The 26,012-nt window shown below is 60.1% G+C and overlaps 1 protein-coding gene across 1 annotated transcript in view; it reads left to right on the plus strand.

Annotated features, from left to right (window-relative positions):
- Nucleotides 1-404: 404 nt before the first annotated feature.
- TUNAR (TCL1 upstream neural differentiation-associated RNA) overlaps nucleotides 405-26,012 on the plus strand; it is a 47,073-nt gene continuing 21,465 nt past the window's right edge. Inside the window, exons 1-2 of the mRNA XM_070065372.1 lie at nucleotides 405-731; nucleotides 1,017-1,302. Coding sequence (XP_069921473.1) covers nucleotides 1,291-1,302 — 12 coding nt within the window. The 5' untranslated portion in view covers nucleotides 405-731; nucleotides 1,017-1,290. The remainder of the gene's footprint in view (nucleotides 732-1,016; nucleotides 1,303-26,012) is intronic.

Genomic DNA, 26,012 nt, shown 5'->3' on the forward strand with positions numbered 1-26,012 from the left:
GTCGCCAGGTCCCCATGTGTGCCACGTGGGTGGGAGCATGTCACAGACACCCCCGCGCCCACAGCCACATCCGCCGCGCGCCCGCCGGGGCCAGGCTGATCTTCGCGCGCCTCTGGGCGCCGGGGCCTCCACGGGCCGCGTCGCCGCCACCTGCTGCTGCTGCATCCCCAGTGCAGCGAACCGAGCATCCCGTGCCCGGCTCCATCCGCGCCCCGCCCAGCGCGGGACCCCCATCCTCCAGGGCCTGGCTGAGGCCGCGTCCGCCTCGGGCCCCCTCCCCGGCGCAGAGGGGTAAGCGGAGGGAGGAGCTCCTGCCCGGGCTGCCGGCCCCCTCCCGAACTCCCCCCGCCCCCGCCCCGGAGCTCCCCCTCCCCTCGCTCCTCGCCCCTCCCCTCGGCTGCCGCAGCCCAGCGCGCGTCAGCGTGGGCTCCCCGGAGCGAGTCGCTAGGTAACGCGGCCGGCTCCGCAGACCCGGGGCCGGGGAAGCCCGCGCTCCGCGTCACAGTGGCGCCGCGGGGCGGGGGCGGGGGGTACACGGACCCTCCCCCATCCGGGCCTGCAGTCCGAGGCCGGCACGCGGCCCCTCCCGGGATGCCTTAACCCGCGCGGATCACTGCCGCCGAGGTGCCCCTCCCCTGCAGCCGCCAGCCCCTTCGTCCTGCCCAGCCGGTGCGCACTGCTCTGCGCACGGCCGGGTGGGCGACCGGCCGCCGCGCTCGCAGTCGCCGCCGGTAAGCTGCGCTCGGGGCCGGGGCCGGGAGAGAGTGCTGGCAGCTCCGGCCACCGCGGCCACGGGACTGGCCATGTGCTAAAGTTTCTGGGGCTCGGCGTCCCGGCGGGCGCGCAGCGCTGGGCGCAGAGGCGCGGTGGGTGGGGCGGCGGGGTGCTGCTGGCTCCCGCCCCCGGCCCCGGCCCCGGCTCCCGCGGGGTGCAGCTCCGCGCGCTCTCACGCTCTTTTTTTTTTTTTTTTTTTTTTCCCCTCTTTCTCTCCTCGCTGCCTTCTCGTGGTCCTGCAGCCAAGCCCCGGGTGCCGCCCGGACACGACCCGGCTGCGCGCACAGCTCGCCAGCGTCGGCCGGGGACATGAGCAGCGCTCCCGGGGTCCAGCGCCCGGCGGCCAACCCCAGCCGGCGGCAGCCAGCGGGTCAGCGCTGCCCGGGAGAATGAGGCAGGAGCCAGCGGCAGCTTCCTCCTCCTCCTCCTCCTCGCCTTCCTCCGGCTCCGGCGCCCCAGGCCCGGGCCGGGCTGTGGCTCTGCTGCGTGCCCCGCGCGCCCCCCGCCCGCCTCCGGATGCGCTTCTCGGTAAGCCAGGCCCTCCGCCTCGGGAACAAAGCCCCCTCAAGCCCCCTCGCAGCGGAGGCCGCCCCCGAGCTCCCCAGCCGGCCCCCACCCAGAGCCTGGGAGCCTCTGGGGCTTCTGGAGCCCCTCGGATCCCCTGGTCCCCGGCCCCGACTGGAGGCAGAGCCGCCCAGGCACCTTCGGGAGACAGATGCAGGCTTGACACGCAGGCAGGAGACCTGTTTGGTTGTAATCAACGATATATGCGTGCAGCCTGTCATCAGTGGGGAGAGAGGACGCGTATTTAGTGGGCGCCCAGGTTGTGTCCCCAAACCAGGTAGTGGTTCCTCCTCTCTGCCTGGTTCAGAGGAAGAAACTGAGGCCCCGGGGAAAGGGAATGGCTTAATCAAGGTCACGAGGCTGGGCAGGAGGAGGCCGGGACTGGAAACCAGGGCGCTCCTTCTCCTCGCCCAGGCTGAGCCTTCCTAAGCAGCACACCTGTCCCGTTGTGCCTGGGCATGGCCTCCCTCCCAGGAGTGAGCTGCGTGTGTGTTCAGATGAAATGAAGTGCTGTTGCGTGTGGCTCTCTCTGTCCCTCCTCCGTGTTGCACCCCGGTCGTGTGTCTTAGGGTGCAGCTACTTCTCTCAGTCGAGGGGAGAGCATCGTGTGTCCCTGGCTGCGTGCTTTCCTGTCTTCCCAGGCCTCCAGGGGGAAGGGACAGAGTTCGGTTCTTTCCGTGCTGTGTGCCCGCATGCTTGGCGTGGCCTCAGCTCTGATCCTAAGCCCTTCCCTGGGGTGAGGATGGATCGAGCTACCTGCCCGGCTTGCGGGAGCCTGCGAGCTGTGGTCATCCCAGATGGCCGCCGAGCAGGGCCACCAGATCTTGGCTTACGTGGCCATCCCTCCTTGTCAGCCCACTTCACTCTTCTCAGCCCCAGAGACAAGGGGCTGGGGCTCCAGGGCAGACCCAAGGCCTCCTGCTGGCCGCCGCTTCTCTGGTTTGCAGCTTTGGCTGTTGGCGTTATGTGCATGCAGGTCCGTCTTGAGAAGCCACATGGAAGCATTTGGTCTTGTTCAAACAGTTGTGCCCCAGAGTGTTGCGTTGTGTTGTTTACCCGACACGTACAGTGCTGGTGTCGGTGCAGGAGCAGGTGCAGGGAGAGTCCCTTAGCAGTGCTGGGCCTCGGTTTCCTGGTGAGTAGGAGCAGGGTTGCCCCAGGTGACCCGTCAGGTCCCTTCCAGCTGAGTGTGAGCGCTGGTGGCCTGCAGGCCAGAGCCGGGCAGCGTGCGCTGACCACACACATGCTGTGTGCCCAGAGCTCTGCACTAAATGGGTTGTTGATTTCCAAGAAGAGGTCTTGCTCCGGAGGGAGCAGCGAGGTCGAGGTTCAGCCCAAAGGGGGTGAAGCCTGAGCTACGCTTTAGTGGATTATTTATTGTGCTGAAGCGCCGTGGCTATAAAACGTGTCAAGGTGCCAGACTGGGGTTATGGGCTGGGTTCGGCATTTCAGGTAGAGGAATGACAGCCCTCTGAGAGCTGAGGAAATACAACGTATCGGCCTGGTGCCCAGCCTTGCTTGTCTGTCCCCGTAACAATCAGTCACACTGGCGTGGCTGAAACCTTCGGGGCCTCAACAGAGTGCAGGGAAATCAAGTAACTGTTGGGGTTCTCCCAGCTGCAGGGCGTGGGTGTCAGTGACCCGAGGAGCCTGCTTGCCTGAGTGCAGACCCCGGAGCAGTTTCAAGAAAGGCAGCCCCGAGGGTGCCGGGACCCTGCTGCCATCTGGGGCTGCTGCTGACAGCCACATGCAGCGGGCTGATCTGTGTGTGGGGCCTGGTGCGGGCACCCGTGTTCTTAAGGTTGATGAATCCTGTTTTCAGGTGTTCCTGGGGCCCCAGTGCACTGGGCATGTCCCACGTTTTCCTCTGCAGCTCGGCTCCCAGCGGGTTGGTGACTGTTTGCAATTCTTAAAACCCGAGCAGAGCGTTCGTGTTTGACACGCTCCTAGGGTCTGCCGAGGGAAAGTAATGGGCCTCGTGTTTGACTGTCAGCATTGCACGCTGTAGCTCCGGGTGATTCACAGGTAAGGTTTTGGATAAAGATGAAAGGAGGTTAAACACTGTGCATTAAGTTATTTTTGGAAATGATAGTGTAATTGCAACATAGCAGTTTTTATGCCCTGTACCATACTACTGATATCCGAAGCTGTGTTGCACGGTGAAATATTACATCAGAGTTCCTGGTAGTTTCTAATTTCATCAGCTTTCTTGCATTTTTTTCTTTCTTTTTTTTTACACCATCATGCAAATTGTGCCATCAAGAGTAAATTCTTCCTTTTCAGTTTTGCTTTGCTGTCAACCCACTTCTTTGCCGGGCACTCTCTCAGGCCGAGCGCTTGCACATCACACGCGTACCGGCTGCTTGTGAAAGCGTGTTCTAGGCGCCTAGGTTTCTTTTGGGAGAGCAGCAGGGGTAGGAAGCGTGACTCAACCGCATCAGGGAGCCACTTGCTGTGTCTGAGAACCCTTTCCCACTCAGGAGTGTAGAACTCTGATGGAGCGGCCGTGGCCAGCACCGCAGGTCTTGGTTCAAGTGCTCCCAGAGACACGGCAGGTGTGTGGCAGAGACAGCAACCTTCAGAAACCAGGACACCTGGGGTTCCATCCTGACTCTGTTGGCAGCTGTTGGTAGCTGGCTTTGGGGCTTGGGACAAGCGGTCCCATTGGCCGGGTCTTGGTGTTCACATCCGCGATGGTGTGTATGTGTGCGTCTGTGTGAATGCCAGACAGCCCCCTCCCACTCTGAGCTCGAAGAATCCACTGGATTTGGATGTGTCTGGCTAGGAACAGCCTCAGAATACTCCGTACTTGAAGGTTACATAACATTTGCAATTAAACATCCCAATCAACAATGGCGAGCTGGTTACTGTAACACAGCCTGTTTGCTGGCCCTCCTCTTCCCCCCTCACCCCCACCCCTGCCCACGTGGGGACTCTGGACCTGAATGCAGGCAGATGGAACTTGCCTCTTAAAGGCAAGGGTGCCACTGCCCCCACTGGGGTTCCCTTGCACGCCGGGGTCTCGGCATATGTCTGCGGTCCCGGGAATGAGCTGTGGCCCTCTTGAGGGGCCGTGTGGCAGGAGCTGCAGGAGCCGTTACGTAATCCAGGTTGATGGGTAGGAAGAAGGTGACGTTCTTGCCATGTAGCTTCCAGGACGTGGGACTCGGGCTCTGCATCTGTCTGGGGCAGTTCCTGGAAGGGGAAGAGGAGAAACACGTGGTTACCGCTCGCAGTTGTCTGGGCAGTGGAAAATACCTTAATTAGAGCCCTGACCTCAGCTGCAGCTGAAAACTGGTGGGAAGCCACGTGTGTGGCTGCGGTGCCGGGGCCAGGGGCTGTGCAGCTTCCGGTGGTCCCCTAGGGAGCGAGTTCCCTCGGGTCAGGCCTCCCGGAGGAACGAAGCCATTTGGGGTGGAACGAAGCCATTTGGGGACGGATGGGACGAGAGAGTGGATCCGCCACTGTGTTCAATGTTTTGTGCTCCCAGCTCTGCCAAGTTGACGTTGTTAACCTCTGCCTCTCGGTGAGGAGCACGGTGCAGGGCGCCCACGTGTCTTGCTCAGGCTAAAAGAGCCTGCAGATGGAGCTAACCTGGGGTGGTGATTTGGCTAGGGACAGGACCAAAGTGTGTTAGGATTTGGACTTCTTCATAAATGATGCCACATGTATCAGGTTTCCCAGGAGATGGGGTGACCCCAGAAGGGTCCGTGTTGGTAGTTCCTTGGGGGAAAGCAGTTACTCTTGGGGTGGCACGTCACCCTGGGGTTCTGTGGGAAGTGACCACACACCGATGCGTGGGGTGTTTGTGGGGTGGGGGGCATGTTATGTAACAGAAGTTTCTGGAAGGATTCTCCCCAGAACAACCGGGCTCGCCCGCAGCTCGTGGGATTGCCAGGATTTAGGAGGAAGCCGAGGTTTTTGTTTTTTTTCAGAGAACCCAGTGGAGGTGGCCTCACTCCAGGGGACGGGGCAGCCTTCGAAAGTGCCCCCCCCGGCCCAGCAGCTGCTGCTGCTTCTGCTGGGTCCGCGTGCTGGCCGGGTGTGCGCCAGGCCCAGGGCGGGCAGTTCCCATGTCCCCGCTGCAGCACACAGGTGACAGAGAGTAGAGGGAGGTCCCCAGAGAGACGCTGCAGGCCCGCCACCCACTTTATGTCCCAGCCGTGGTTCTCGGACTGCTGTCCTCGGCCGGCACCGGGCCTCTCCCTGGTGCTGCCCGGCTCGGGTCTTGTGCGTGTGGCTTCAACATCCTCTCGCTTGCCTTGAGCTGCAGGAAACAGAAAGCTCCAGGTCCTCTGAAAGGCGCCGACTGAGCAGAAGCAGAGTAAGTTAGAGACCTCGACGGGATTCGTCCGACTTTACCAGCTACCAGCATGCCTCTTCCCAGCCAGCCGAGGTTTTTGATTTGACAGATGAGGGGTAACTTTGCGCATCCTCTGAGGCCCGTGGAGTCTGCCTCTCTGCCCCTCAACTTTGAGAGCACCGGTGCCCCACGCCCTCGGCCACGGGCCAGATCTCAAACCTGTGCGGCGTCGCAAGGCAGGCAGCACAGCCGGGGCTGTCGGCTTGTGGTCACCGAGAACAGTTCTCAGAGACAGGACACAAATTACGTAGGAAAGATTTAACGTCTGTTTCCAGCATCAAGAGCCACAGAATTAATGCGCCGAGGAATTTGATGGCGTCTTGTTGTCCTTGTGTGTGGCTGGTGACAAGCGAGGTGGCCGCTGTCTGTGGCGACCCCTTCCTGGCAGGTGAGGCGTGGCGGCCCGTCCTCCGGGCTGGGGGCTGCGTCTCACAGGAAGCCTGAGGCAGGGGGTCAGGTGGTGGCGTGCAGGAGGGGCGATGTATTCCCAGCTGGTTCTGTTTCTTAATAATGTGTGGCGAGCGGCTGTGTGTGCCTCATTTAGCATCACGAAGCAGCAGAGCAGCTAGGGAGTGCCCGGGGCGCTTTCCGTCATCGCGGGTTTGGAGCCTGCGTCTGCTCTGGCTCCTCTGGTCCCGGGATCTGAGCAGGTCACCGCTTCCCCTCGGCCGCAGCAAAACCTCAAGGCCAGCTTGGGAGTCCTGACCCCTCCCCCGGGATTCTGGGCCCCTGTTCCTGCAGAATATGGCGATAATGGCAGTCATGTTGCTTTGCTGATCGATATCGACAGGTCCCAGTTTTTAAATAAAGGGACTCTGCCTGGAGTGGACGGCGCAGGCTTGAGATGATTTATGGTTGCATACGGCTCCCTGTAACTTGCTGAGAGGGCTTTATTGAATACTGCTAAAAAAGTAAGGCCAGCGTGGCCTGGTGAAAACCCAAAGGTTTCCCCCCATCTGCCTGCATCCCGTGTTCCCCACCCGAGAAGACTCCGCCCAGTGTCTGCACGGGGATGGTGCATCTGTCCCGCCCCCACTGTTACCGACAAGATCAGCATGGCCCATGGCCAGAGATTCCGCGTGGGTGCAGCTTCTGCGCCACGGCTGCGTGCCCTGAGACCCACGCAAGTGCATGCTTGTAACCTTGCGAGCTGTGCGGTTCATCTGTGCCCGCGCGGTGCCGCCTCCTGTGCCCTGAGCGTGCTTCTCTGACCCCGGCTGGTCTCTGGGACCACCTCCCACCCCGCTTCCTTCAGATAGCTGCTAGGTGCCTGCAGTGTCACCGAAGTGGGTTGAGCGTCAGCTCTGGTCTAGGCCCGGCAGGCACTGAGGCCACACAGTGGTGGACATGAGACACCTGCTGAGGCCGTGCACTCTGACTGTTGCATAGGCCTGGGACGTGACCCTTTTTTCTTTCTTCAGGGGCACGTTCAGAATCTGGTGGAGCAGTGCTCCCTGTATTCCTGGTGGCCGGGAGCCGTGGTGGGTGTGTGAGTGATGGTGGGGTCTCACAGCAGCAGGTGGTGGCCCTGCCCCTGCGTCATGACCCGCAGTGAGCTCTGTGTTGCAGGATAGTGAAGATGTGGACTGTGCTGCAGAAGCGAGCCTGCCTGTCGAGGAGGAGCCTCCAGGCAGCGTCCGTGGCCGCACTGTCCCTGCTTGTCTGTGTCTAACGAGTGACCCTCCAGGCCCTGCTGCCCCAACCCCAGCCCCGCTGACCCTGCTGGCTTGGAGGGGCAGCAAGGTGGCTGCCGGCTGGCTCCGGCACTTGCTGCCCAGCCGTCCTGGACTCCGGCCAACAAGAAATGGAGCAGGTAGCATCCCGGCCTGATTCACCGAGCCGTGGGTCTCCTTGCACCTCTGCAAGCGCATTCAGGCTGCTCCTGGCCCAAAAACAGAGCTCGCAGACCTACATCCATGGCCGAGAGGATGCAGGCCACGTGCGCGCTGACCGGCTTCCCCGAGCTTCCCCGCCCCCTCAGTGACCTTAATGGGCAGGAGAGGGGTCAGTGTCAGCATCTGCGGCTCGTGCCGCTCTGACCACCGTTTGCTGTGAGATGGACAAGCTCTGTAGGGCGAGTGGCTTCTGTAGAGCTGGCTGGACAGGTGGACACGAGGAAGAATGTGCCCGGGTCACGGTGGTTCCTCCTGGCCTCCACCTCCACGTTCTTGCTAAGGGAGGAGAAGACAGGCACAGTCCCGCGAGCCAGATTCTCGCCTGTTTTCTGGGAAGTCGGGCCCTGGCAGGGAGCCGCATTCGGGACGGGCTGCCGGCCAGATCATGCCAAGGGCAGAGCACCCCGGGCAGTTTGCCTCCTGGTGATGAGCTGCTGCGCTCTGGAGGGCTGTCCATCCCGGAACGTTGGCCTGCCAGAGGAACGCGGCTCCCCCCGCCCCACCATGGGTCCCATTTACACGTCGACAAACCCAGACCTGCATGGAGAAGTGAAGCCACTGGCCCAAGGTCACACCCCGTGGGGGATGATGGCAGAGGGGCCGTCATGTTGGTCCGGAAGCAGGCGTGGTCTGTGCAGCTGGCCTGTGCCCAGCGCTGGCACACGTCCACCTGGAAGTGGACAGGTCGTACTCGTGCTGCCAACTGGGCAGGAGGACGCAGCTGTCTCCTTGTTCCCTTGCCTCTGCTCGCGGATGGCAGGCCCGGAGAGCCAGGGGTTGGACTTGACCCTGAGAGCGCTGGCCCTCCGCACGCTCCTTGATTTCCACAGCTCACGTGAACCTCGAGTGCGGGCAGAGGAAGGGGTTTGGGGGTGGGTTATCAGAGCAGAGTGGCAGTCAGATCTGAACCTGGAGAGAGGACGCTGTGCTCTCTGCCTGGAGCCCCCTGGAGCGTGGCGTGCACGTGGGCTCCTGGCACAGCGTCTCATCTTGGCTCTCGGGTCCCCTCGTCCGTGGCCTGAGAGCAGCCCAGACCACCAGGTGACATCACCCTTGGTAGCTGCATCTCCTCTCTGCTGTCCCCTGGCTGGAGCCGTGGTGCCTGGGACGGGGCTTGTTTGGCTGTGGGCATTGTTCTGGGTCTTTAGTAATTGTGGGGGGTGGGGGAGTGTGCCTTGTAGGACGCTGGGCACAGCTGAGCTTCTGGAGAGGCCCGGCTGCCCTGGCTGCTTTGCGCCTTGTCACCCAGGCTGTCCTGACGGGTGGAGAAGCCGATGACAGTTCCGCTGGCTGACGCATCGGTGAAAGCTTCCAGGCTTTGAGCGCACAGCCCCTGCTCATCAAATGGGCCATCGCAGCCCTGCGGGCCACGGAGCAGTGTGCAGACTTCCCAGCCCATTCCCCCTGAGCTTGGTAAATAGTTGTTTGAGATAAATAATCTTGGGGGCCCCGTGCATGGGGGCAGGGATGCAGATGGAAGTGAGGTGCCAGCCGGCAGCTTGGAGCAAGTGGACAGGTTAGCGGCTGCCGTTTGAATGGAAGCAGAGGGCACAGCTACGGGAAGACAGTGGGCGATGGAACCGTCTGGGAAATGGGCGGGCGCTGCGCAGCTGTGCGGGGCGATTATTAAGCCATTTGAGTGTCTGACTTCAGTTCCTTTTGTTTCCCGAGTGAGAGCCCAGCGCCTCGCAGAACCTCCGCGTGTGGCTGTGACAGGCAGTGTGAGCTGCCACCCCGAGTGGCAGTCCTTCCACAGGACGGTGGCGGCTGTCACAGCTGCATGAGGCCGCGCGCCTTTCCTGTGAGGCTGTTCTCAGGGTCAAACCGTGGAGCCGTGGACATGACCTGGGTTAAATCCAAGTTCATCCTCTAACTCTCCGAGCGACACTTGCACAATCTGCTGTAGCCGTCCTGAGCCCTGTTTTCTTTTCTGAAAAATGGGCAAATCGTAGCAACGAATGACATAGTAGCTGTTTACTTACTTTATTTGACGGGGGAGAGACAGGGAGAGGGGGAGGAAACAGAGAGAGATCCCCCATATGCACGTTCACTCCCCAGGTGCCTGCAACAGCTGAGCTGGACTGGGTCGCAGCCGGGAACGGGGAATTCTGCCCACGTCTCCCATGTGGGTGGAGCTGCCACGCACTCTCTCCCAGGGTACGCATTAGCAGGAAGCTGGAGTCACGCGTAGAGCTGGGGCTTGGACCCAGGCACCCCAATTTAGGACACAGTTGTCCTAAGTAGCATCCTCACTGCTGAGCCCCGTGCACACCCAGATAATCTGGGCGGAGATCCTGTACTAAATAAATAATTTGTTTTTCGTACAACAGTTGGATAAATGGTTCCTTTGGTTGTTCCCATTTTACGGATGAAGAAACTGAGGCTTAGAGAGTATTTATTGCTGGGCACACGATCATCTCCAAAGAGGAGCTTCAAGCGCTCACAGCTGTTCGTTCGCCCAGCGCAGTGCGTCTCGCCAGAGGCCTCACTGTGAGGTCACTGTCATGTGTAGCCGGGGCTGGAATCATCTGTGAAGAGGCACACAGCCTGGGGCTGGTGGGGAGGCCACAGGCTGGGACTCCTCCGTCAGTCCGTGAGGACTCTGTGCGCGGTCTCTCCAGCGCAGCGGCGGCCAGGGCAGCCACAGTTCCCACACATGGCCCAGGACGGTGAGCCAGCCGGCGGGGGTTCAGCTCTCAGAAGCCATGCAGTGCGGCGTCCGGCTCGTCTGTCGCTAGGACCGGCCCATGTGAGCGCTGGGGGCAGGCGGGCTGTCTTTTTTTTTGACAGGCAGAGTGGACAGTGAGAGAGAGAGACAGAAAGGTCTTCCTTTGCTGTTGGTTCACCCTCCAATGGCCACAGCGGCCGGTGCACCGAACTGATCCGAAGCCAGGAGTCAGGTGCTTCTCCTGGTCTCCCATGAGGGTGCAGGGCCCAAGCACTTGGGCCATCCTCCACTGCCTTCCCTGGCCACAGCAGGGAGCTGGCCTGGAAGAGGGGCAACCGGGACAGAATCCGGCGCCCCGACCGGGACTAGAACCTGGTGTGCTGGCGCCGCAGGCGGAGGATTAGCCTGTTGAGCCGCGGCACCAGCCGCGGGCTGTCATCAGAGACTGTGCCGCAGGTGTTAAGCCGATGGGCAGCTTTGGCAACCTGCACAGGGTGGGCCCTGGCGGGCAGCAGAGTGGGGTGTGACCCAGGCGGTCTGCCCGAGCCCTTCCTGTCCCCTTGGAGGCCCTGAGCGGCACACACTCTGTGGGATGGGGTGTGTGTTTGGGGGGGAGGGGCTCTGTGCATCTTGCCCCCTGACCTTTCACCCGTCCTCTCCAAAGAAGGAATCAGTTGAGAGGGACCAGGCAGGGCTTTGGTTCAGAGAGGCGGTGGTCCCTGTCCCTGGTGCAGACCCCCTGTCTTTGCAGCCCCTCCTGTCCCCTCCCTGCCCCCTCCCTCAGCCACCTTCTCCCTCTCCGGGGTCCTGGGTGCTTTGCTGTCGGGAGCTGCTTCCCTCCTAAAAAAAACTGTGTCTTTTGACTGAGTTGATAGAAAGATGAATAATATATTCATGCGATATATTAAAACATTTTCTTCTATTCCAAAGTTCTTTTTTTTTTCCTTCTAATTTTAAAAGAAATGGAAACATTTCTGTGGGCCCCGGGCACTGTGCGTGGCAGAGGAGTCAGCCTGCCCTCCCTCCCCTCGCCGCCTCCCCCTGCTTCACTTCCTCCCGCCCGCCCCTGCCATGGGGGCCATGCCCCTGTCTGACTGAACCCCCGTCCTTCCCCGGGGACGCACCTGCCCTGGGAGGTGTCCGAGGGCCGGGTCCCTGCCTGGTCCTGGTTCCGGCTCATCTCCGAGGGCAGAGCCCAGGCAGGTGCCCCTTTCTCGTTGTTGGGAAGCTGTGCAGGGTGCCGGCCGCCCGGGCCGACGGACGGCTTCTCTCTGGGCTGCAGCCTGAGGCTTCCCTTCTGGGTGGGCGCATCCCGAGTCGCAAGTAGCAGATAACCACAGCCACCGTGTCGCCTTCCACCCGCTCGCCTGGGTGAGCCACTGCTCCGTGCTGGGCCCGGGGTGGGGCGTCCCACAACCTGCCTGCACCTGGCCTTGTGCGACTTAGAGGAGCAGAGACAGAGGAGGCGACACGGAAACCAGGAGAAGCAGGGGGGTTTTGTTGTGTGTAAGGAGCGGGCGTGGAAACCAGAGCAAGAAGTGCAGTCCGGCTTCGCGGAGGAGGAGTGGCTCTCAGAAGCAGGGAGTGGCCAGGGCGGCCTGCTTCCTCTCTGCAGCCTCAGGTTTCATTCTCCCCCTTCTCTCTCTGTCTCTCTCTACTTTGGCTTTCTCTTCTTGCTCCTCTGAGCATGTGGTCACCCCCAAAATGCAGCTTCAGCCCTAGCACCTGGGCATCCCCAAAGATCCAGCCATCTGAGCCTGGCTTTTGCCTGGCCCAGCCCTGGCTGTTGTGCCCATTTGGGGAGTGAACCGACAGATGGAAGGTTTCTCTCTCTCTCTCTCTCTCTCTCTCTGTTACTCTTTCTAATAAATAAATAAATCTTTTGCTAAAAAAGAAAACTGAATCCATCTCTCTGGGGAAGCAGAATTCCCAGGAGAGAAGTGAACAGCTCGTGTGGGTGGAGGCCCCTGATCCGAGCAGCTGCAGGTGCACAGGTGGGGGCCCCCTGGCAGGGAGACTGCCTCTCGGCGGTGCTTGGGACAAGCTCTCAGCATGGGTGCAGGGCTGGGGAGAAAGCAAGGCACCCTCAGTGCACCGCACGGCAGAACCGTCTCGTGGTTTCGGGCTGTGGCCCTCACCCCTTCCTGTATGCAGACGGGGGGCGGGGGGTGCTTAATTGGGGATTGGCGTAGAGCTGCCGGATTGCAGTTTTCCCTCTGTTGTCGCCATCATATGAGAAATGATTCTAAAAAGGAAAAACAGTTTGTTTAAAGGTTTTTGAAAATGATTGACTTGTTTGAGAGGCAGAGAGAGAGAGAGAGAGTGAGGGAGAGAGCGAGTGAGCTTTTCACCTGCTGGGTTAGTCCCTACATGTCCACAACAGCTATTTCTGAGCCAAAGGCAGAGCTCAGAACTCCATCTGGGTCTCCCGCGTGGGTGCAGGGAGCTCCCTGCTTGAGCAGTCACCTGCTGCCTCCCAGGTGTGCACCGGCAGGAAGCGGCAGTCGGAGGCAGAGCCAGGACTCAAAGTCAGGCACTGGATATGGGATGCAGACATCCCAAGTGGCTTCTAAACTAGAGGCCAAACGCCCACCCCTGAAGGATTTTTAATTAATTAATTAAGTTGGTTAGAGCTGGACCACCCCTGAAGGATTTTTAATTAATTAATTAAGTTGGTTAGAGCTGGATTATTCCATGGAAGTACGTCGTTCTTGGCTTTCTCACTTTCCTGCAGACAGCTAAGGCTTAGGTCCCAGCCCTGGCTGGCCCATGGCCTCCCACTGGGTACCTGCAGCGGTAGGAGTCCCCAGAGGTCATTTGACAGAATTCTGACCTCAGCAAGAAGAGCCACTGGGAAGTAACCTGATCTGAGCTGTGAATGGGAAGCAAGCCCTCTGGCAGCACAGGGGGTGAACTAACATTTGCAAATTAGAACTCTGTGCTGGCCGACCTTAAATAGAGCAAATGTTTGGCAAGGACTGGCTGCTGAAAACCCTGCCCATCGGGAAGCTCCATCCGGGAGCCCACAGGGTCTTGCGTGGAGCTTGATTGGAGACCTGTCCATCACCCGCTCTGAGCCCAGAGATGCAGGCTGGGGGCAGCCGTGAGGACGGCCTGGACGGGTGGTGTTGATTGCTTTTCCTTTAGAAGAGTGCCTACCCTGTCTCCCGGGTCCTGTGACGCACGCACGCGCAGCAGCGAGTTGGGTCTAGGGAGCCCGCTGGTGAGCACAGTCAGATTTGGCTGTTGTGAGGGCCAGCGTGGGCCTGGCCCCAAATGACAGAAAGGACCTCACACTGCCCAGGGCGCCTGTCCAGGCTCAGGCAGCTCCGAAGGGAGGGAGCTGGGAGGCCAGCTAGAGTTGCCTGCCTCCGAGTTAGCCCCTGATGACGTCAGGCCCAGTCTGCGTCCCTGTGGTCGCACACTCACTGCGTGGGCCGGTGGGAGGCTGTTTATGACTGGGACTGTCTGCTGCTCGTCCCGGGTCCTGGCCCAGGGCTGTGCCGACCACAGACCAAGAGCCCTGAAACAGTGGAAATGTATTGCCTAGCGGAGCTGGAGACCGTCAGTCTGCATGCAGGGTGTCGCAGGACGCTGCTCCCTCAGTGGCTCCAGGGGAGGTCCCTCCTGGCTTTGCTCCCTGGTTTCTGGTGGTGGCCGGCCGTCCTTGGTGCCCCCCAGTGTCTGCCTCTGTCTCCACGTGTCCCTGGCTCTCCGTCCAGATCTCCCTCTCTGTTCTTTTGTAGAGACACTAGTCATAGTGAACCCAGCGTCCCCCAGGGACAGGTGCCAATGGTTGAATGTACCTTTTGGGGGGACACAGATGAGTCTGTTAGGCTGAGACAGCCACCATGTCTGTGCCTGGTGGATCCCGCCCTCAGCTCTTCAGTGCTGTCCTGCCCGTGGGGGTCTCACCAGTCCCTGCTCAGGCCCCTCAACCTGGAACTCCCGTGAGGCTCTGTCCCCCTCCCCAGTCCCTCTACCAGGATGGGCGAGGAGTCAGCTGTGGCCAGCTTGGAGTGCAGGGAGGTGGGCCGTGCTGCCTGGCGTCTGTTTGGGACTCTGCCAGCGCCTGGGCGCGGTGAGTGGGTGGCAGCTCGGGCACAGCGTGTGTGCTGGAGAGCAGGGCTGTGTGTGTCCCCTTTTCCGGGGCTCCTGGCAGCGCCGGGTGCATTTCGTGGTCGGGGGCAGCTGCGTTTGGGGAAGTGGCTGGAGCCCAGGCAGCTGAGCTGGGCTGGTTCCCGTCTCCCTCCAGATTAGGAGAGAAGGCCTAGGGCAGGGACGCTTGGCCGTCTCTGCTCCCTGCACCACGCCGTGAGGTGCGTGGGAGCTGCCACGTGTCTGCAGCTTCAGGCGGCACGTGCCTGTGTGCTGTGGACTCCATCAGACCTCCCTGCGCTAGCGCCTTTGCTCTCAGGGGGCCTCCGTGGAATGATGATGTGCGTTAGACCTTGCCCTTCCATAGACACCAGCCGCCCACGCTGTAGACTGGGGGATGCTTAGGGAGGAAGGGGCGGGACCCGGCTGAAGAGCAGAGACAGGCACAGCGCTTGGACTGCCTGGCTGCAGGGAGAGACAGCCTGGTGGCCCCTGGGGGACTGCTCCCAGGAAGAGGTGGTGGTTTGGGGCCAGGAGGTGGCTCATGTACAAACTTGGTCCGGTTGCATATGAATGTTCTAGATCCGGGGAGGCTCAGCAGCTGTGGCTGTGGGCTGGGCAGTTTTCTCACTGGAGGAGACCAGAGATGCTGGAGAGACTCGTGGGGGTCTTCTGCTGGGGTCTAGGGGGAACCCGGGAGTGGGGTGGACAGTGGAAGGGCAGGAGGCAGCCCTGGGGCTGCGCCACGAGGACCCTGCCGGCAGCGCAGGAAGCAGCCAGGTTTGGAGGATGGAACTCAGCACAAATGCTGACAGGGAGACCGGAGCCTGGAGCAAGCTGGGTGAGCAACAAGGGCGGAGACCTCAGAGAACGGCTTTCTGGCCCTTTAAGGGAAAGTCGGGTAGAGTGGAAGGCACAGCCACATGGGAGCCGCTGGCAGGGACCCCTGAGACCTTGTTCCTGTGCCCTATGTGTGGCCCTGATTCCCCAAGCTGCTTCACCGCTCGCTGAGGGCAGGGGCAGCTTCTGGAGAGCTCAGGAGCGCCCCCTGCAGGGCTCCAGGCGCAGCGCAGGTGCTCAGAGCTGAGGCCGTCACCCGAGCTGCCTGCTCCAGGACCGAGCTGGTGCCGTGTGCCAGGGACCCTGGCTTACTTTCACGATTGAGTTCATCTGGCAGAGGCCTGGCACCAGTCATTTCCAAAGGCCCCGTGCCCCCCAGCTGCCTCCTGGATGCAGATTCACCACCAGGGCTGCACGTGCACGCGGGCACCTGTCCCACCACACTGGGTCGCAAGCGGCCCCAGGCCCGGCCTCACAGACACGTGATGCGGTGGGGCCCGTGACGCCTGGCACAGAATGTGGTCGACCGGGAGCGGCAGGAGGATCCTGCACCGTGTTGGGGAGCAGCTTCTGTTGTCGGGGTGGCTTCGCTTGGGGAAGCTGGCGGAGTCCAGAGCGGGGAGGAGGCAGCCGAGCCGGTTAGCAGCAGCCGAGAGCGCCCCCGGAAGGTGTGCTGATGCGCATCTGAGGCAGAAGGCGCGGCTCTGGTGTGGTCTCCTTTTGGTGAAAAATGCAGTTCTGCCAGAGATGCCTGTGTGCGGGGACTGGCGGTGCAGGCGGTGCTCATGAGCTCTCAATGAACGCACGCCGTGTGCCGCGTCTGTGCAAGCGCTCGTGGACCGTCAGCGCAGTGGACAGATTGGCTGAAGTCATGCCCTGCTGCAGCCTCCTCCCGCTGCCCTCCGCGGGGCAGCTCTGCGTGGGGAAGGAGAGGCTGAGCCGTGAGGATCCAGGCTCTGGACTCGGGGCAGGGCTCACGGGCCACTGGCAGCAGCCACGCTCATGCAAACGTTTTCTTCCTTGGTGTAAACTCTTCCCAGTCAACTGAGCTGGGGGGTTGGAAGCAGGCCCGGGACCTTCTGCAGGTGCTGAGCTGTGGGTCTGTAGATTGTTAGGTTTTTACCTAAAGCACAGAGTCCCCGAGGCCACGCCTGGGAGAACAGGCTCTCCCGTCAGCTGGCGCCGCTTCTTCCCGTTTCGCAGAGCTTCAAGGGATTTTAACAGAGGAGCCTGCCAGTCCCGACAGCAGCCTCCAGGGCGGGGCGCGTGTGGGGGCAGTGGAAGGTGGTGTGAGGGTCCTGAGCCACCAGAGGGGGTCTCTGGGAGCCCACCAGCACACGGGCCGGGGGCAGGTGCGAGGTGCCGCACATCCAGGGAGCCCCTCTGCTCCGCTGCTCCTGGGCACGGAGAGGGCCGATCAGGAAGCCCGGCCTTCGTCCCTGGAGTGTGGAGATGAGGCAAGCACAGGAAGTGTGACACCCGTCTTGAAACCAAGGTCAGGGTCAGAGAAGGTGCCCTGGGCAGGGACATCTGAGTCTGTGTTGATGAGGAGTAGCAATGGCCATGGAAGCAGGAGCAGACCTGCATCCCCACCCAGGAGGAGAGCTGGGCAGGACCAGGGGGCCGGGTGGGAGCCGGGGCTGGGGCCGGGGCTGGGGCCGGGGCCGGGGCTGGGGCCGGGGCTGGGGCCGGGGCTGGGGCCGGGTGGGAGCCAGGGCCGGGGCCGGGGCTGGGGCCGGGGCTGGGGCCGGGGCCGGGGCCGGGGCTGGGGCCAGGGCTGGGGCTGGGACAGATTGGCCTGCAGACTTGGTTTGGTGGAGGGAGTGCTGGATGGACCTTCAGTATCCAGCGAGCTTGTTCTAGCAAAATTCCAGCGTGCGGTGTGTGTGTGTGTGTGTGTACTTGGTGCACATGTGAGTGTGTGTGTGTGTGTACTTGGTGCACATGTGAGTGTGTATACTTGGTACACATGTGAGCGTATGTGTGTGCTTGGTACATGTGTGAGTGTGTGTATACTTGATGCACATGTGAGAGTGTGTGTGCGTGTACTTGGTGTGCATGTGAGTATGTGTATACTTGGTGACTTGGTGCATGTGTGTGTGTGTGTACTTGGTGCGTGCGTGTGTGTGTGTGTGTACTTGGCTCACGTGTGAGTGTGTGGGGGCAGGCAGCTGAGAGTGGCAGAGTGAGACAAGCCAAGATGCAGCGTTACAAGGTGGATCCCGACCAGCAGCGCCAGGACCTGGGGGCCAGCCCGCTCCAGATCACGACTCCCAGACTTCACATTTCTGCACGGTGGGAATTTTTCCAGTAAATTCGAGCCCTTGTGCGGTGGCTTCTGGAGCGTACAGAGCCTCTGGTCTCGCTGGCCTCGTTTTCTGGCAGCTTCTCTCAACGCTTTGAGCCACGGCACGTGCTGTTTCCAGCACCGCTCCTGCTCCTGCTCCTGGCACAGCCGGCGCCATCTCCTGGACCTTGGTCCCTCCTACAGCAGCTCCTGGAGGCCACCGCGCTGCCCCTCGGAGCGTCTACCACGAACTGGCTGCCTCCCCCGTCAGGTCCCTGTAGACACACACTGTGCCTGGACGCCTGTTGAACCCCAGCACCTCACATGGCGCCTGGCCCGGCTTGGCGCTTTAGTAAAACGTCAGCTGCATGAATTCCTGGGTGAAGCCCAGCTCGGCTACAGAGCTCTCTCAGGTCACTCTGCCTGCAGCATGGTCTGCTCTGTGGTTCCACGGTGCCGTCAGCCTGCGCTCCCTAGGCCGACCTGAATGATTCTGTGGCCAGCAGCAGGAGAAACCAGAGACCAGTCTCCCAGCAGGAGGGCACTGGAGCAGACGTCAGGGCATCCGTGTTTGGGCATGATGGAGAAACTGAGGCAGGAGCCCAGAAATAGACTGGGGTGTCCCCTCACCCCCACCAGAGACTTTGTCCATGGCAGCCCCACCCCCTGGGACCCGGCATCTCCCGCCCTGCTGGGACTTCTGTGAAGAGGCGGCGCCAGACGGGTCCCCTGCCCACTGGCCACGCGGGGCCTTGCCTGTTTGTGTCAGAAACAGAACGAGGCCGGCGCCGTGGCTCACTAGGCTAATCCTCCGCCTTGCGGCGCCGGCACACCGGGTTCTAGTCCTGGTCGGGGCACCGGATTCTGTCCTGGTTGCTCCTCTTCCAGGCCAGCTCTCTGCTGTGGCCCGGGAGTGCAGTGGAGGATGGCCCAGGTGCTTGGGCCCTGCACCCCATGGGAGACCAGGAGAAGCACCTGGCTCCTGCCATCAGATCAGCGTGGTGCGCTGGCCGCGGCGGCCATTGGAGGGTGAACCAATGGCAAAAAGGAAGACCTTTCTCTCTGTCTCTCTCTCTCACTGTCCACTCTGCCTGTCAAAAAAAAAAAAAAAAAAAGAAAGAAAGAAACGGAACGAGTGTCTCTGCACTGCACGGAACCAGTGTGGCTGCAGCCCGGCTCCCACGTGCGTGGTCTATGGAAAGTGCCCAGGGTCCTCGAGAGCGGACGTGTGCATGCCACGCAGGGCCACGGCGCTCTGTGGTTTGTAGATGGTGCAAGGGGCAGGGTCTGCTTGCGGCCTCTCTGGGGGCCCCTCCCGGCCCCTCCCGGCTGCTCCTCAGCTCCCAGCACAGGCTTCTCTTCCACGCAGCAGGCTCTGAAAGACCACTTGACGGGGCCGGCGCTGTGGCGCAGCGGGTTCACGCCCTGGCCTGCAGTGCCAGCATCCCACATGGGCGCCGGTTCGAGACCCGGCTCCACTTCCAATCCAGCTCTCTGCTATGGCCTGGGAAGGCAGTACAAGGTGGTCCAAGTCTTTGGGCCCTGACCCGGAGAAGCTCCTGGCTCCTGGCTTCGGATCGGCACAGTTGACATCTGGGAAGTGAACCAGCAGATGGAAGATCTCTCTCTCTCTCTCTCTCTCTGTGACTCTGACTTCCAAATAAATAAATAAATCTTTAAAATAAAAAGAGAGACCACTTTATAGTTTACGCCCCAATACAAGCTCACTTTTGCATTTGTTCCTTTAAATAGCTGCACTTGCTTTATCTTTTGATTGAATATTAAAATTATTTTTTAAATTAACACATGCATATCATAACAAACCAAATAGCACAAGGGGCCTTCAGAAAGTTCATGGAAAAATGATGAAAAAACTATGCATGAACTTCAGTTGTTTTTGTGCTGCTGGAGTGAACTTACTTTTGATGTTATTTGCTTATTCATATTTATTTGAAAAGCTGAGACAGAGACATACGAGAGAGAGAGAGAAAGAGAGAAACACTCTTCCATCTGCTAATTTACTCCCCACATGTTGGCAACAGCCAGAGCTGGGCAAGGCTTAAATGGGAAACTGGGAGCTCCATCTGGGTCTGCCATGTGGGTGGCAGAGACCCAAGGGCTCGAGCCATCGCCTGCTGCACCTAGGTGTGCTTTAGCAGGGAGCCGGATCGGGAGTGGAGCCAGGGTGCCGACACTGTGGTACAGCAGGTGAAGCAGCTGCCTGGGACACCAACATCCCATATAGGCACCGGTTCGAGTCCCAGCTGCTCTACTTCCAATCCGATTCCCTGCCAATGCCTGGGAAAGCAGCAGGAGATGGTCCAAGTGCTTGGACCCCTGCACCCACGTGGGAGACCCAGATGAAGCTCCTGGCTTCAGCCTGGCCCAGCCCTGACTGTTACACCCAGTGGAGTGAACTAGTGGATGGAAGAGATATCTCTCTCTCTTTCTCTCTCTCTCCCTCTCCCCTCCCCCCTCTTTCTGTAACTCTGCCTTTCAAATGAATAAAGCAAATCTTAAAAAAAAAAAAAAGGGCGTGGAGCCGGGACTGAAATCCAGTCACTGTGGTATGGGATGTGGACATCCGGGCAGTGTCTTAACCACACAGGTGCCCACCCCCTTTAATTCCACCAGTCCCCTGGTGTAGGCAGGTGCCCAGTGAAGTCTCCGGGATGCATGCGGAGCTTCCACTGTGCCAGGAGCTGCCCCGGGGGTGTCCTCACGCTGTGACCCCGTCGCCGTGCTGGGTGAGGCAGGATTGGCTTCCAGACGGTGCGTGGGTCAGCTTTAGGCCTCTGTCACGCACGTCCTGGTGCCGGAGGGGCGGTTCGGCCCCACACCCCTGCCAGTGTTACCTGCGTTTCTTCAAGTGCTTCTGTCACTGCTCTTTCTCGATGCTTCCATCTCCTCGCCGGTCAGCTGCGGTGGTGAATGCCCGGCCGTCTCCCCTTCCTCGTGGCGTCAGCATCACCATCCGCCTGCCACGCTGGGGTTGACCTTACAGTGGGGTGTTCACCCCCTGGGTCTGTTCCCTGCTCCCCACCGAACGCACCGTCCGCAGCTCGACACTGGTGGATAACGGCGAGCGGCGTGGCTGCAGAGGGAGCAGTGATGGTGGGGTCAGGGCTGGGTCGAGGGGTCACCAGCAGGGGTCACTCAGAGCAGAATGGGCAGGAACACGGAACCCGGGGGCTCCTGTTCGCTTTCTCTTTATCAGTGGCTGAAAATCAGGCCGTATATATATTTTTGAGATGACATTTTTAATTTACATTATACTCAACGGCTTAATGCTCCACTGAATAAAGAATTCAGCAGCGAAAAAGCAGAAAGACCACAGTTCAGCAGGATTCCAGGCAGGGCCGGAAACAGTCAGATGGAAAGACGTCAGTTTCACTCAGATACAGGAAATTTTAAAACAGTCCCAGATCATTAGAATTACAGTAATATAAATCTTTTTTTTAAAATTGTTAAAAAGATTTTTATTTATTTATTCAACAGGTGGAGTTACAGACAGTGAAAGAGAGACAGACAGAAAAGTGTTCCCTCCGTTGGTTCACTCCCCTAATGGCCGCTATGGCCGGCACTTCGCCGATCTGAAGCCAGGAGCCAGGTGCCACCTCCTGGTCTCCCATGCAGGTGCAGGGCCCAAGCACTTGGGCCATCCTCCACTGCACTCCCGGGCCACAGCAGAGAGCTGGACTGGAAGAGGGGCAACTGGGACAGAATCCGGCACTCCAACCAGGACTAGAACCTGGTGTCCACATGGGATGCGAGCGCCGCAGGTGGAGGATTAGCCAGTGAGCCATGGTGCCGGCCCCGGTAATATATGATTCTTACCAATGTGTTTGACAAAGATTTAAAGCAGAGTTTGAGAAAACACCACCTTTTTAGGAAAACTGATACACACAGTCATTTCTTTTTTGTTTCTGCTTTTTGATTTTTTTTTAATTTTAACTAAACCACATATAAGAGGAGGCCTTATTTTAGTTGACTTTTTGTTTGTGTGTGTGTGTGTTTTAAGATTTATTTGCTTGAAAGAGTTAGAGAGAGAGGGGGATTGATTCTCCGTCCGCTGGTTCACTCTCCAGATGGCCACAACCGCAAGTCTGGGCCAGGCCCAACCAGGAGCTTCGTCTGGGTCTCCCGAGTGGGTGCAGGGGCCCAATTCCACTGCTTTTCCCAGGCAGTCAGCAGGGAGCTGGGTTGGAAGTGCAGCAGCCAGGGCGTGAACTGGCGCCCACATGGGATGCCGGCTTCCCGGGCACAGCGCCGGCCCTGCTGTGGGATCCCTTTCTGGGTGAATTACTTTGTGAATTCTTCCTGAATTTCTAGCCGCCTTTCCTGCTGTCTTCACTTTCGATGATGTCTCCGGTTTTCTTTCCACCTGTTCTGCTGCGCCGCCTCCCCGCGCTTTGTCCTGGAGAACCCACTGCGTCCTGAATTGTGCCCTGTTCCTCCCGCGGCTTCTGCCCAAGAGGTGGGGCTCCCCTCACCGCTTCCCTGGGAGCCTCCCACTGCTCTGCTCATGTCCTAAGAAAAGCTACATGGGAAATAAACTGAGAACATTCATATTCATGCTGTCAGGGGTGTAGGGTTCCAGGTTCAAAATCGTTTTCCTTCAGAACGCTCAGGACTCGGGCTTCCCTTGCTGCTGCGAAGGCCGAGCCTGGGTGCTACGTAAAAGGCTTCCTGTTTCTTACTTTGCTTTCTGGAAAGCTCTCGGACGCCTCCACCCTTGCATGCCTGGGTTAGTAAGGATGGTCTCCAGGTGGGTCTTGATCCTCGTGTCGTCCCGGGTACTCAGTGGACTGTCTGAATCCGAAACCCATGTCCTGTGGGTCCATGCACTTGGCTGGTTTTTTTTTTTTTAAGATTTATTTATTTATTTGAGAGGTAGAGTAGTTATAGACAGTGAGAAGGAGAGACAGAGAGAGAGGTCTTCCATCCACTGGTTCACTCCCCAAGTGGCTGCAACGGTCAGAGCTGCACCGATTCGAAGCCAGGAGCCAGGAGCTTCTTCCTGGTCTCCCATGCGGGTTCAGGGACCCAACGACTTGGGCCATCTTCTATTGCTTTCCCAGGCCATAGCAGAGAGCTGGATCAGAAGAGGAGCAGCTGGGACTAGAACTGGTGCCCATATGGCATGCTGGCGCCACAGGCAGAAGATTAACCTACTGCGCCACGTCGCCGGCCCCTACTTGGCTGTTTTAAAGCCCCCACCCCCCTCCTCCAGCTCTCTTGCTGTGGGTTCTACAGGTCTGTCTGCGCCCGTGTGTGCGTCTCCTGTGTTTCCTCCTGTCTTTGCCTCTCTGCTGATTTCATTTTCCAAGCTTGCTGCTCTTCGGTCATTACTTTTTCAAAACCTGTCGGCACTAATCGGAGCTCAGTCTTGCTCTCTGATCGCTCCTCTTCCTCGTCTGTTCTGTTTCGTGGTGAGGTTAGTACCTTGGGTGCTGGGTGCGTGTGCTGGCTTCGGGCCGTGACTGGCTTCCGTCTCCTCTGCAGTCAGTCTCGCCGCTTGGTCCCTTTGCCCTTTGCCTTCGTGATGCTCAGCCTTGCGCACCTGCTCGTCCAGAGCTGCGCGAGAGCGAGCAGCTGTTCCGAGTCTCTTCTTTGGCCAGTGAAGGAGCAGCCCCGGTGCCGCCGGCGAGCAGCCCCAGTGCCGTCGGCGAGCAGCCCCAGTGCCGCCGGCGAGCAGCCCCAGTGCCGCCGGTGAGCAGCCCCAGTGCCGCCGGCGAGCAGCCCCAGTGCCGTCGGCGAGCAGCCCCAGTGCCGCCGGTGAGCAGCCCCAGCGGCCGGGTTTCCAGGCTGCCGCTCTTGTCCTGAGGACTCCGTGGATTTCAGGGAGGTTCAGGGCCGAGGCCGCGCCCCCTTTGCTGATGGTGTGAGGCCTGGGGTTCCCCACCGACAGGGGCTGTGGGGAAGCGCGGCGTCCCTGCCCCTGCCGCTGGCTTCACTGTTGCAGCCCGAGGAGTGCTGGGGTCCTGAGCTGTCAGTCCGTGGCTGACAGGCCACGCAGCCCCATCTTGGGATGTCACCCTCTTCTCCCTGTCCTGGTCCCTGTCACCAAAGGCAGAGCCTCAGAACCTGCTCCCGGGGGTGATACAGAAGGCTCAGGCTTCTCCTCTCCCCAACACGAGACATCCCCCGCCCCTACCCGGGGGTGCTCCACGTGGACCCCAGTGCACCTGCGGGCTGCATGTGCGGCAGTGCCCGCTGAAAGGACTCCTGGGTCCAGGGTTTGCGTAGACGGAAATTCTCCGCTGTATTTGGAGAAGTTCAAGGGGGCATTCGACTCTAGGCAGAGCCACTTACAGGGTGCAGATCTGAAACTGCCATCGTCCTGTGGCTCACGGGCAACAGAACATGATTTCTCTGGATACTGGAGGCTGGGAGGCGGAGATCAAGGCACCAGCCCCTTCCGGCTTCTCGCTGCGCCCCCACCTGGCAGAGCAGGCGATCGGTCTCCCACGGGCCTCTCAGAAGGGCACGAATTCCACTTGTGGGAGCTCCACCCTCGGGACCACTCACCAACAAAGACCCTGCACCCTGCCCCCCGACACCGTCTCCCCAGGGGCCAAGGGCTTCCTGTGTGAATGTGGGGGATGCAGACAGAACCCTGCAATGCAGCATTAGGAGTGAGTGGCAGAGACGTCACCCGTTAGCTCCTTTTATGGCCAGGCAAAGAGAGGCCCACAGAGGGAAAGTGAGGCCTGATCGTGTGACACGAGCTGGCCCCGACAGCCTGGAGCTGGCAGGGGCTTTGAGTGTCTTCTCACTCTTTAGCTTTGACGTCTTAGTCCACCGTCCATTGCTGCGACTGAACCCCTAAGCCTGGGCTGTTTGTGGTTGCCGCGTGGATCCATTCTGGATGCGGGGCAGCCCCAGAGCATGGCGCCCCCCACCCACGCGGCATCTGATGGGCGCCCCCTGGCTGCAGCGGAGCCTGGTGGCGCTCCACGTGGTGACACAGAGCACGCTGCGCCAGCTCAGCCCTGTCCCTCCTTCTGGAGCCTCAAGTCACATGGTGAGGGTCCCCGCCTGGGTGACCCCATGCGGCGCACACGCCATGGACAGGCGACTCGGGCCCATTCCAGTCACCTGTGCTTTCAGAGCGTTTTCCCCTGCCTTGTGTTTGCAGTCATCGTTTATTGGTTCTTCTGCTTTCTAAGGTATCGCCGGCGATGGGTGGGAGACGGCATAGGGAGCGGCTTCTGGAAACATCCGCCTTGCAGGGTCGGCAGCGGGCGCTGTGGTCCGTGCCCGGCTGGCGGTGGCAGAGCCGTGGTGTGGTGTTGCCCTGGGAGGCGGTGGCTCGTGTGGTCCCTCGTGTGGTGCTGCAGCAGAAATCGGAGTCGCCGTGCGGTGACATTCTGAGAGAGGCGACAGGGTTCATCGAGACTGGGTCAGCCTGGGGGAGTCTGACGTCCCAGCGCTGGGGCCAGGGCGCCCGCTCTCAGACCCTCCCGGGCACACTTTGGAGAGCATCCTCCGGTGTCCGGCCTCCTGGAGGAGCTCGTACCGCAGGGCGAGGGGGGGAGTCAGGACATGCGAATCGTGCAGGTGTCGAGCCTGGCAGCTCACCCAGTGCACCTGGGCGAGGGCTGGCGACCACAGCTGCCGGCAGTGCCACGGTTTCCGGGTTACGTCATCCCAGGGAGCCGTAACTTCCTCCTCTGGAACACGGACACTTGGTCATTTGTGGAAAGACCATTTACGGAGCCTCCGCACGTGCCTGGCCTTGTCCTTGGCACCAGGGCGTCCTGCAGCTGCGTTTCCAAGTGAGGAAGAGGGGAGAAAAGATGACCTACTTCCTAGTGGCAGTTCACGCTTTGGGGACAATGAGTTGGTGTGCAGGTGGGGAGTGATGGGAAGAAAGGACAGTTACAGACACAGTGGCCATGAAGGCTTTGCAGAGCTTGAATGTGGCAAGCCAGTGTAAAAGTTTGGGCGAAGTGGGTTCTAATAGAGAAAGCAGAAGGAGCAAAGGCCCTGGGGTGCATTTTCAAAAAAGATCAGGACTACCACTGCTATAGGACCGGCTGAGAGGGAGAGGGAGGAATTTCGGTGGGTGTACAGAGCAGCGCATGTGTTTTTCCTATGGCGAATCCTCTGGATAAGTATTGGATCACACTTTTTTCTGCACGTCAGTAGCAGTCTCTTCAAAGCATTACCATTCAGGAAGATGTGATTTCCAGCCTGCACACAGCTCGGTTGGAGAGGTCCGCATGCAAAAACGAGGCAGTAAAACCCACCCCGCTGTCTGGTCGTGTCGGAAGACGTCACATCACAATGCCGACGCTCCTGAGTGAGTGTGGCCGGGTGCAGCTTGCCAGAGCAAACGATTCACAGAGCACAGCCCGGCCTCTGGCTGAGCCAGACCCGGGCTCTGGGACGGCAGTCACAGAAGCTGCCCTGCAAAACGCGTCTCCCCCCCCCCCCCCCCCCCCGGGGCCTCCAGGAACGGCGCTGGCCAGGGATGTCAGGGCTGGGGCGCGGAGCCTGCTTCTCCAAGGGCCGCTT

Source organism: Oryctolagus cuniculus, chromosome 20, assembly GCF_964237555.1.
Source record: "Oryctolagus cuniculus chromosome 20, mOryCun1.1, whole genome shotgun sequence".
Taxonomy (NCBI): domain Eukaryota; kingdom Metazoa; phylum Chordata; class Mammalia; order Lagomorpha; family Leporidae; genus Oryctolagus; species Oryctolagus cuniculus.